The sequence below is a fragment of the Perca flavescens genome, chromosome 8 (genome assembly GCF_004354835.1).
Source record: "Perca flavescens isolate YP-PL-M2 chromosome 8, PFLA_1.0, whole genome shotgun sequence".
NCBI lineage: Eukaryota > Metazoa > Chordata > Actinopteri > Perciformes > Percidae > Perca > Perca flavescens.
In genome coordinates this window covers 7,914,172-7,926,446 of record NC_041338.1, presented here as the reverse complement: position 1 = coordinate 7,926,446, position 12,275 = coordinate 7,914,172, and the positions used below count along the sequence as shown (strand labels likewise).

The window sequence follows — 12,275 nt, the reverse complement described above, 5'->3', positions numbered from 1 at the left end:
ACATGGGATGATTTACGACCACTACTTAATAGTGATGTTTGCTCAAAACAGAGCGACTGAAGTCTCATATGTCACTGGATTTAAATTAATGCCGGATTGGTAAAATAATACAGCTGTATAGTTCCTTACTTTATTTATTTAATATATTTGTTTAAAGGTCCCACTACATGGTGCTCTTTGGATGCTTTTATATAGGCTTTAGTGGTCCCCTAATACCGTATCTGAAGTCTCTTTCCCATAATTGTTTGCTTTTTTATTAATAAAGGACAAAATTCCACTAATGAACCCTGACAAAGCACACCTGTGAAGTGAAAACCATTTCAGGTGACTACCTCATGAAGCTCATTGAGAGAACACCAAGGGTTTGCAGAGTTATCAAAAAAAGCAAAGGGTGGCTACTTTGAATAATCTAAAATATAAAACATGTTTTCAGTTATTTCACACTTTTTTGTTAAGTACATAATTCCTTATGTGTTCATTCATAGTTTTGATGCCTTCAGTGAGAATCTACAATGTAAATAGTCATGAAAATAAAGGAAATGCATTGAATGAGAAGGTGTGTCCAAACTTTTGGCCTGTACTGTATATATATATATATATATATATATATATATATATATATATATATACACACACACATACTGTATACATACATATACACACACACAGAATATATACAAACAAATCCTCATCTACAGATAATCTCGGTAAAGAGCTTTTTTCCTCTTCTCCCAGGCTTTCTCAAGATTATACTGGCTAATTAATTTACAGTATATGTTTGACATGCACAGCCATCTCAGTCTTTGAGCATCATCCATATTTACCAAATCAATCTCTGCTTTTATCTTACTTAACAAAAAAATCACGCTGTTCACAATAAAAAGGACAGTAGAAAACAAAATGGAACTCATTTTCTATATCATTCAAACAACAGTCCTCAACACTCTTCTACTCTATACAACATAATTATCTGTGCCATGTTCCGGTTTTATCATCACAAAAATACGCAATTTGGGCTTTGTATGAATGATATATAAGTATTTGTAAAGAAACTATTAATTTGTGAAATAAATGTAGTGAATGTAGTATCAAGTATGAAGTATAAACTTACATAAAGTTGATAGGAATTTCTCCCATCTAGCGGTGAAATTGTTCCATTATGTACCAAGAAGCTATGACATGTCTTCCAATTTTTGCTTTTTTGGCGACGAGGATTCCTTCTCCTGTGAATATGATCCTCCATTATGAACTAAAGTGCAGGCTTTAAAATTTGCCGGGGCAGTGACAAGCACCTCTCACTGATCTCCTTTTCAGCTGGTTTCAGTCATGTGACGCTGGCTCTGAACGAAAACGCGTTGTGGATTAGCTAGACAGGTAGGCTAGTGCTTAACGTCCCTCTCAGCGATTATAGTTTTTCAAAATGGCGGAACAACATGGAAGCCTCCTTGGACTTGCCCTTCCAATGTAAATACAGATAAGAAATTCTTCGCTTACGAGGATAAGTCAGATCATTGGGAGAGGTAATTTTACACCAATGAGGACATATGTATGAATGAAGACATTGATTTTAGCTAATAAAATACTTCAAACACTACACACTGTACCTTTAAATATAGTCCCTGAGCAAATTACTTTCCACCACCAATTTGGTCCCCGTGTTGAAGCAATTCCAGACTGAAATATCACACTGAATCAACTTTAGAAATTTTGTGTAAGAAGTAACAATGTTTGAAAACACACCTGGCCAAGAAACGCATAAGCTGCTAGTCATTCAATGCACTTTGTTTCTTCCCCTTAAATTGGGGAACATAGGGCTACATGTTCTTATAGCCATGTCCTTTCAAATGCAATGTAGGCCTACTGGGTGCACTGCCAACACAGCAAAGAAAATTGTCACTTTCAGAAGATTACTAATGAACCACACAGTAGCCATACCTCTCTACCCCTCTAATACATAGTTCTAAGTTTATTGTATGTGATGCATCTTTAAATGTAGTCATTTGAGGGTTTTTAATGATGTGCATCTACAATAACTAGTAAACGTATAATTAACTAATGGGTAACTTTAAGATGTCGTTTAAGCCCTACAAACACAACATATATAAACATTTATTGTACTTAATGACTACAATCCCCACAAACCACCGGGCCGGTTACGTCTTTGAGTGCGTGCCCTCGTCGGGCAGCAGACACTACTGCACTGTGAGACCGTGAAGCCGGCCTCGGCCTAGGCGTTGGTTAGAGGTAAGTTATTATTACTAATTTTTAGGAAACAATCTTATGGAATAGTGAATGGAAACATGTACGAAAAGAATAAGCGCTAGTTTAGTCTGAAATTTGAACAAGTATAAGGTAGTATAAGTAGTTCAATTGGCTGCTCCTAACCGGTTTAGGGCTAACGTTAACGTTGGGCACTCCTGTGTAGGGTAACGTTAGCTGTTTCGGGGTTCCACAGCTGTGCGCGCGGCCCGGAGGAGGCATCAACACTTGGAGAAGACGGGGTATTTTTAGCAACTGGTGAAAAGGCCAACGCCAGCCAGTTAGCTAACGCCTGGAAATATAATTTACCTGACGTCTAACATTTGCCAACGGGAGGCATGCTAACGTTATGTGTATGAACTCCCAGCACAGGCTAAAACGTTAGCAAACAAGACCGCTCACAAGCTAGCTAGTAGCAGCTAACGTTAGTTAGCTTAACGTTACGTTAACTAGCTAGCTAGCCATAACGTTACAAGAGCTTTTCAATTTTTAACGTTACCAAGCGGGCCTAGAACTATAGCTATATGTCCCGTCGGTACGCATGATATGTTGTTTCAACTTCATCGCTAATTTTCAGAACTCTCAGATTGTTCCAGTAACTAGCTGGCTAGCTACAGTCTATGGTTAATATGTGGAAGCACATGACTTGTGCTGTCAGTGTCACCCAAGCGGCGTGTTTAGCAAAACTCGGCTGGCTAAAGTAGTTTTAATGTTACGAACAGTGTGATGGTAACGTTACTCATACACTTTGAGTCTGGCCGTGTTTGGTTGTTGTTGTTTTTTTAAATTGTCAGCATTAAGGAAGTAAGGATTTTTGTTACAGAAGTCAGTAAATACAGTTTTGTTTATAGTGTAGCTATATATTTGCCTTTTTGACATTTTTGGGCTTTACAGCGTTAAGGTATATACAATGGATTTAGGCTCGATATTGCTACATGTGAATACCTATACTCAATTCGCTTAAATTATAATGAATTGTACTTTTACTATTTTTATGTTTTTTTTTTCTTTTCTTTTTTAAAATGGTTTAGAGAAGTATTTCTAATATTAAGTGAAACTTTACTGACATAAATGAGGTGGACAAAATAAGAACTCCCAAAGGTGTTTAGCATATGACAAGCATTTTTTCATACTCTCTTAGCCAGCCAACTTATAGTGGCCTAATGAATAAGGAGCCTGCTGTTTTGTTGCCGCCCCCCTTTTTTTTTCTGCTGTCTTTCTGACTGGCTCTCCTTCTCTCTCTATCTTCGCAGTGTGTGTTGCAGGGTGATTCAGGATGGTGGACCAGCCTCTGTGGGAGCAGATAGGATCCAGCTTTGTGCAGCACTACTACCAGATGTTCGACTCCGACAGATCACAACTTGGATCCATATATGTGAGTGTGACAGAACCATTCGTTCAGTTACGAAATGTCTTAACACAGGGTTGGGCTGTACTTATGAAATAACCTTATTTTTTTTTAATGAATTCAACACAAATCTAACAACATCTTTGGTACTTTCTACATGTGCATATGTAATTGATGACGGAACCTGCTTAAATAGGAGTGGGGACCGTTTTAATGTAGTCTCACTTGATAAATAATGGATACATCATTAACAATTTACCAGATGAACAATCTATGATTATTATTTTGTTTTAATTTACATAGTTTCCACAGCACAACCCAAGTTAATTAACTATTTGAATCATATATTAAATACACACAAGTAAACTACTTGATTTATGGATTAAATGAGACAAAATAATGTCACTCAAAATTGCTGTGTGTGCAATGCAACAGGGCTCAAGCTCAAGGACCTCCTGTCGGCCCGGTGCCAGAAAAAATTATTATAAAATTAATTTTGTGACGATAGTTGAAAGAAAAAAACCTACGTTACAATGAACTGCGATAAAAATGAGAAACCAAACACAGAAACTTTGTGTAGCACGCACAGTTCTATGACAACATAACCGCACTTGTACACACGCGCACACAGCACATCGCTAGACACGAGAATTCAGACGCAGGTCACCGAGAGTATTAACTGTCAGAGTGATGTACAATGGCAACAGCGTCCCATGGTGAGATACTGCTGCGATTTTAACGTTACATCAAGTAAACAAACGACTTGGAGCAGAGAGACCCTGAACTGCCAGCCTCTGACCTCACAGCAGCTGCAACGGGGAGTTATAACCATGTCGGTAAGCTTTCTGGCGACTTTACTGTTTGACGTATTGTTAACCAGTTAATTTAGCCTGTTTAATGGTAAGTTACAGTTAACTAATCTAACGAGACAGCAGCCGACAATTGCATTTACAGCAAGTGCGCGAATGACAACGTGATGGTGTCAAAACTCAAAAGTGTACAGACATGATACTGATGTTACCACTTAATGTTACTTTGGTTCTCTTCTTCATCCCCTATGGGACATAAGGCTACAAATGGATCTCTTTATCGCAATTAATCCTTGGCAAACATGCTGTGCATCTCACTATGACTGGTGCATATTGTCCAACAGCTCCTCCAACTTTTAGAAACACCAGCTAGCAGGGCCGTTTGTAACTTTTTCGAAAAGGCACAACTTCTTAAGAAAGAACATCCTTGTTCTTTTTTTTAACTTAACACTTTGCAACCCAAAATTTGAGAGTGTGCGACTGAATTTTATATCCAGTCGCACATGTTCGACCAGTAAATGTGCCCCCTTTTTTTTTTTACGTTATTGTCGAAATGTCGGTACCTGAGCGCGTAAGCGCAAGCTTATATGTCCTCTCCGAAAGTTGACCCAAACACACACACTCGCACACACGCAGAGCTGCAGATGATGCAAATTACGTCGGCTCTGCAGTCACGGCGATGCTGAGAAAGCGGTTGCAAGTGTGGTTACAGTTTTTAAAAACTTCATGCAGACAGGACAGCGTTTGCTGCGATATATTAATGGCGAGCCGAAAGCGGTCGCGGTGCTATTGACGTTACACTTCCTCTGAGACAAACAACAGGCACAGTGGTTTCTATGCCCTGATGACTGACTGACAGGCTGAGGTATGAAGGCAAGGCAACTTTATTTCTACAGCACCTTTCAGCAACAAAGTGCTTTACATGAAACATTAAACAGCAATTCAAAACGGTCATGATGAAAATAAAACAGGCTAAAATATAATCTACAAATACAAGAATAAAAGTTACAGTGAGTAAGAAATGAATAATTATTCAATTTAATAGGTTGTAGGATTTTTATTTTTGTTAAATTTCTTAGAGTGTAACATTCTAATAAAATAACAATGTTCTAAGTACATAGGATAAATAGGTTTGGAATTATTTTTACAGCTGAAATAATTGTTTTGTAATTACAGAGTGGCCTTTCATCTTTTCAGTTAAATTCCAAAAAGGTTGATGATCTAATTTTTTTTGTTTGGACCAAACAAGCAAACTTTGGCTTTGGGAAATTGTAATGGGCATTTCTCATTATTTACTAACATTTTATAGACAGAACAATCAATCATCAAATTAATTTTAAATTAGTTGTTCAGAACATTTAATCATCAAATTAAATGTTCATGAAAGTAATTGTTAGGGGGGCGCCCCCGGTAGCTGACCTGGTAGAGCGCACACACCATGCATCGCAGCTAAGTCCTTAGCGCCGCGGACCTGATTCAATTACACCCTGGTCCCTTTGCTGCAGGTTGCTCTCTCTCTCTCTCTCTCTCTCCCCCCCTCTCCCCCTCCTGCCTTTCCTGTCACTCTCGAAGCTATCACTATCCAGTTACGCAGAAATGCCGAAAAATGTCTCTGAAAAAAATTATAACAATTGTTAGTAGCCCTAAAGATAGGTCCTTGTCGCAGCGGCCGCGTTTTCGGCTCCGACCTGCGGCCCTTTGCTGCATGTCATTTCCTCTCTATCTCTCTCCTTTCACATCTTCGGCTGTCCTGTATAATAAAGGTCTAACATGCCCAAAAAAAATCATCTTTAAAAAAAAAAAAAAAATAAGCCTACTGCCTAAGTAAGATTGGGCAGGGACACAATCAACTGGTTGGATGGTCAGACATGTTGACCCCTTACTCTTCTTTCCGCACTCTTCGTTCCTCAGGTCAAAATCTCCTGATGTTCCCTAAAACCCGCCTTAAAACTCGGGGAGACCACTCCTTTCAGGCAGTTGCTCCCAAATTGTGGAATGCCCTGCCTCTGTTGCTGCGTGTGGCCGATTCGATTGTTTCTTTTAAAAAACAGTTGAAGACACTACTATTCATATCATGTTTTTATGTTTTGTATGATGTTTTTAAATTATTAAACTTGCCGCATGTAAAGCACTTTGTGATTCTATATGTGATAGGTGCTATATAAATAAAGTTTACTTACTTACAAGCCATGTTAAAAACAATCGAACTGTAATGCATAGGTCATTATAGAAAAATATAGTATATTTAGCCTTTACTGTACTGAATACCATTTTTTTTTTTTTTAGCTTTGAAGCTTCGGTACTTATCAACAGCCGATATTCTAAGCTTAGTCAGCAGCAGCGGGGGAGGGGGTGGTGTCACAAATTTCCGAACGCACGTGAAGACAGCAGAGAAAAAGAAGAGTTGAAGCGACTTTGCTTTGTTGTTGCAGTCACCTATTGTTACACAAACTCCTTGGCAGTTCAGTGCTTGTGTTTCGTTTTTTACCTTCAGGGTTTTAAACTTTTTTTTGTTACAGTGATGTTTGCTGTTTACAGTAACGTTAACGGGACTCTCATGCCGCGATAAAGACTGACAAGTGTGATCTCCGGTTACATGATTTTCCAGCTCTGGGTGAATGGAAAGATCTGCGTTTTTGCCAGACTGTCTGACAAGTGACAACCGACGCAGTGTTTGTGAATGAATGCTCAGCCAGCCAGTGCCTCACTAAAGCATTAGTGTTATGAACAGTCAAACTATCTTTACCTTTTATCAGATCGCCTGAAAACACCAGGCTACTATACAGTATAACCATTACTGACGTCTACACACATCAGACTGCTCGCTTGTAACTCAACATTTCTCCGTTCTTGGCTGAGATTAGGGCTGGGCGATAAATTGATTTTATCGATTAACTCAAATGTGTAGTTAACGTTGATTTGTTTAAATGAAAATCGGTTTTCTCCTTAACATCTGCCGACGCTCCACTCTGGGCTCCCGTAGTTCCAAACAGGCTCAGCCCTCCCCCCGTGAGTTTACCATAGAGATACACAAACAACATGGCAGCGACAGGGACTAACATTAGTTCTTTTTTTAACTAGTTGTTTCATTACTTACTTAAACGTAATCGCCGCCGAAATGACCCCGGCTGACAGTCACCTATTCTCGGATAACTGAACCACCAACTACAGCTGACCTGACGGAGCACCATGCGGAGCACCAGAGCCAGTGTTGAGGAACTCTGTTGCAGCTCACCACATCTACTAAATGCCGCTGACACGACCAAGCTGTGACGGAGGTCTGTAGCGGCTTAAACAACTAGCAATCGCCACTCTGTAGCACGGAGCTCCTCTTTGACGTTTTTTACCGCTAGTTACTATGAAGGAGCTTGCTACAGGTATACTACATTCAGGAGCCCATGGGATGTTAATGCATGTTACTCAGCAACAGGTGAAAATAAATCTTAAATCAAATTTTTTTATTTTTTTTTTTTAGGCCATATGGCCCAGCCATAGCTGAGATGGACGACATAGTGCTGCATAAATTAGCCAGCAGCTTGATACCGACAAAACCCAACAGTAAATTTCAGCCTGCATACACGTTTTAAAAAATATTCAAATCCCCAAATTCAAAATCGAATACCTACCCATCAAACGAATATTGGAATATTTGGATTGAGCCCTATTTGTGTGTAAGTAGGTTGTCATACACCAACAAATAATATTTTCTGTATTTTTATTTCAGTTTCATGCATCAAATCATCTACATCAGACCTTTTTTTTTTTTTATCTACAGTGTAACTAAGAAACAATACACAACGTATTAATGAATTAGTGTTACCTTTCATGTGTAAATGGCATCCTCTGCAACTCATCATCAAAAAAAATATATCTCTCTCTGTCCTGCTCCACACAGATTGATGCTTCATGTCTCACATGGGAAGGACAGCAGTTCCAGGGAAAAAGAGCAATTGTTGAGAAACTCGCTGTGAGTCTGTCTGGTAACTTTTAAATATATGTATGGTAATATTTAAAAGGTGGTGGGTGGCCCAAGTGAGAAACACGGACAATGTCAGTCAGTGCATTTAGATGTACACAAGGAACCGGGGTATTCTGTACTGTAGGTTACTGGGCAAGCCTTTTTACATGCACTGTAGTAACCTGCTTATTGTTAATCTGTGTAGGCATGCAGCAGTCAAGTAATCAGATTTCTTCCCAACCTTTTTTGGGGTAGTAAATAGTACAATTTCTTTACATGTTCTACTTATTTTTTTTAATCATTATTTTATGTTTTAATGAAAATAGTTCAAGATAAGTTAGAGGAACCTTGGGTAAATGTTTACATTTCTTAAATTCTTTCAGTATTAATTATTACATTATCATATATATATGTATTAATTTTCCTCTTTTGTGTTTTTCTTCCATCGGTGTGTGCCAGAGTCTACCCTTCACAAAAATAGCGCATAGTATAACAGCACAGGACCACCAGCCAACTCCAGACTGCTGCATCTTGAGTATGGTTGTAGGGCAGCTAAAAGTAAGTAGCACTATCATTCACACCTTATTTTACAGCCAAATAATCTCACATTGAATTCTAAAGTAGGTTTGTTTCATGTCTGCACCTTATGTTTTTAAAACATTTCTATTAGCATACTATCAAACTATGTAGGTTGCTTTTTAAGAGTACTCACTCTTTTCATTTTCCACATAATATGGAGTAGTACTCCCTAAGACCTGTAAACCGACTTTGATAGATAAAATAAAATTGGTGGCTTCAGCCAACATCTTCAGCATATGCTCAGGGGTGACTTGCACTTCTGCTCTGGTGTTTGGCCTCACTTGAGCATCTTTTCCTGCTGTACCTTTACAGGGAAAACCTGAATCAGACTATTTTTTTTTTCTTATACCCAATTTGCAACCATTGCAGTTGCATTGTTTTTTTTTATCCCCTTTGCAAATAGGAAGGAAGGAAATGCATTAACATGTATGTCCTCAAGGATGCACACAATGTGTTTGGGTGGGTGGGAAACACTGAAATCAGACGCTTTGTTTACAAGAAAACTCACAAGGCACCTTAAAATGTAACCCCCCCCCTGTGGGATCAATAAAGTATGTCTTTTTCTTTTCTCATATCTCTCTTATCTTCAAAAACCACTACCCAACCTTAAAGGTGGGCTTTCAATTTTGAGATGGTAGACTCCAACTCCAGTCCTGGGTGACGTTATTGGCGTTATTTTCTCTGACTTGGCACAGAAGGAATTCCATGACTGTTTTCACTGAATGGTACTCCCCACAACTAGTATACTGACTTTGATGTGTACAACTGATAAATTAAATTACTGTAATGCTGACTTTGTCCCGAACCCCTGCCAATTATAATTTTCTTGTGTGTGTGTTTGCAGGCAGACGACGACCCCATCATGGGTTTCCATCAGAGTTTCATCCTGAAGAACATTAATGATGCATGGGTGTGCACCAATGACATGTTCAGGCTGGCCATTCATAACTTTGGCTAACCCCCGTCCCCACTCTGGTGCACAGGGGCGGCCATAGTGAAGGGCACCATGTGATGAAGTTTGGAGGGAGTGGAAATAGGAGTTGAGGATGGAGAGAAGAGCGAGAGAACTCATCCCTCCCTCCTGCTGTCTCATTTACGTCTGCTTGACAAACAAGCAAACACCGGATTTCTAGATGTCAATCACTGAACCTCATCCAGGTGGGTTTTCAGACCACCCCAGCCAGTAGAACTGCGACGCGTTTCTTTGCTGAGAGCCGGCCGACCAATCGGATGCCCCTGTCTGCCACTCCGCTGATCTGCATGATGCTGGGAGTCTCCCATTACAATATCTACACTCAAGCCACCAGAAAGACCGACGCCATTAACTCATGCTCTGCTCCCCCCCCCTTCTTTACTTAATTCTAACCCATTTTACTCCACTGTTGTTAACTCAGTTCTTAGCACTGTTGTTGACTGGTTTGTAGATCCATGTTCAGAGTTGGCTTTATCAGTTCTGACTTCTTGTGTTATAAGTTGTTTTTAGATGCCACTTGTGTGTTACCTAAGTGTTTAACTGAGTTTTATCTTCCTTTACACAATTGTTAACTTTGTCATGTTTCTTTCTCATGCCAGGTTTTGCTCTTGCAAACCAAAGAATCATGGACATAAAGTTTGACCATAATGTGTGATTGGCCCCTGCGCTCTCTCTCTCTCTCTCTCTCTCTCTCTCTCTCTCTCTCTCTCTCTCTCTCTCTCTCTCTCTCTCTCTCTCTCTCTCTCTCTCTCTCTCTCTCTCTCTCTCACAAACACACATCTGGCAGTTAAACATGGACTGCAGCCACGATCAACAATAAAACCTGGACTTTTTTTCTTAATGGTGTGGACTCATCTCTCCATATCATTCTCTATGGCTAACTGTTTTTCCTATCCTTTATCACTCCACAGTAAATCTTATTACAAGTGTTGTCTTTAAGTGCATATTATTTTAGCTTTTTGCAAATGTATTACTTTCAGTGACCTTACTATTGAGGATCAGCTGGAAAACCGGACAATACCTAGTTAATGTGTATTGTGATCCAGTTGATTGAGAATTGTAAAATAAATGCACATCAGCCATTGGTCCGCCAGCTCGTAATTGGGCTGGTACTGACCTTATCAAGTGGATTGTGTGTCGACCAGATGTGACCGATCCACATTAAATGCATTTCTCTTTGTTATGAAATTTCCTCTATTAGTGAATTCATTAAGTCATGATGGGCTGCTGACTCAGTTTTTAGTGTCCCTGGCCTTATATCGCCTTACATAAATATGCGTGCCAATAAGCTCCACGAAGTGAGGTGTACAGATTTTAAATTTGGGAAAAGAGAGCATTGGTATTGAATCTGTGCTCAGTATCGGAAGATATACCATGAGTCGCTGTATTGGGAGAAAAAAAAAAAAAAGTTGGAATGGTGTCACTCGTAGCTGTAACTAAATATTCTAAAAGTTTACTGTTAATGCTCTAGCTTTTTCCACTACAGTATTTTTGTGTGGTAGGTTTTCCTTCCTTCCACAAGCTTAAGTAGTAGTTCCACAACAGCTACTACTAGAGACTGTGTATGACCCAAGTCAAAGATTTTTCACAATCCACATTCATGTGTTGACATAACGGGTATTAATTTCTTCATTGAACCAATCCCTTCCTCCAAAGGTACATCAGTACTTTGCTAATACACCTTTTACATTTGAACACTTTCAGAGATTCAGTAAGTGGAGGGCAGCAGACTGATGACTCAGGTCTGGAAGTAGGAGTCAATCACCTGACATGCTGATGAGTCAGAGCCCATATATAGATTCTGGAGTGTGTGCTGAATAAATAATAGGTTTTCAAAAGTTGCTCAGACAAAGTTAAATATTCACTACCGGTCAAAAGTTTTAGAACACCCCAATTTTTTTAGTTTTTTATTTAAATTTCAGCACTTCCAGTCCAATGAATAGCTTGAAATGGTACAAAGGTAAGTGGTGAGCTGCCTGAGGTTAAAAAAAAAAGTAAGGTTACCCAAAACTGAAAAATAATGTACATTTCAGAATTTTACAAAAAAAAACTTTTTCAGGGAACAAGAAATAGGTTAACAACGTAAAGCTGTTTTGCAGCAATGGAGGTTGATCAAGCTTTGAAAGTTGGTGCTACCAATTCCCACAGGTGTTCCAACTTGTCTGGATTACTTACAACCCCCTCTGTTTGTATAAAAGTATTGTTGGAACACACTGTGGTACCGTACCCTCGTGAGCATTATTTGAACACTATTCTACTGCAGAAATTAGTGTGTTGCCATGAAAATGGCGGGAAAAAGGCAATTAACAATGGAAAAGAGACAGACCATCATAACACTTAAGAATGTTG

The 12,275-nt window shown here is 39.2% G+C and overlaps 1 protein-coding gene across 2 annotated transcripts; it reads left to right on the top strand.

Moving 5' to 3' along the window:
- Positions 1-2,136: 2,136 nt before the first annotated feature.
- nutf2 (nuclear transport factor 2) lies at positions 2,137-10,767 on the top strand. Of its 2 annotated transcripts, none has more exons than XM_028586311.1 (5): positions 2,137-2,244; positions 3,513-3,634; positions 8,312-8,383; positions 8,834-8,932; positions 9,798-10,767. In XM_028586311.1, exons 2-5 carry the CDS (start codon positions 3,536-3,538, stop codon positions 9,909-9,911), a joined length of 384 nt encoding a protein of 127 aa, XP_028442112.1. In that variant the 5' UTR covers positions 2,137-2,244; positions 3,513-3,535; the 3' UTR covers positions 9,912-10,767. The 2 variants fall into 2 exon arrangements, with proteins under 2 accessions (XP_028442112.1, XP_028442114.1); XM_028586313.1 differs by lacking the exon at positions 2,137-2,244 and adding an exon at positions 2,422-2,501.
- The last annotated feature ends 1,508 nt before the right edge of the window (positions 10,768-12,275 follow it).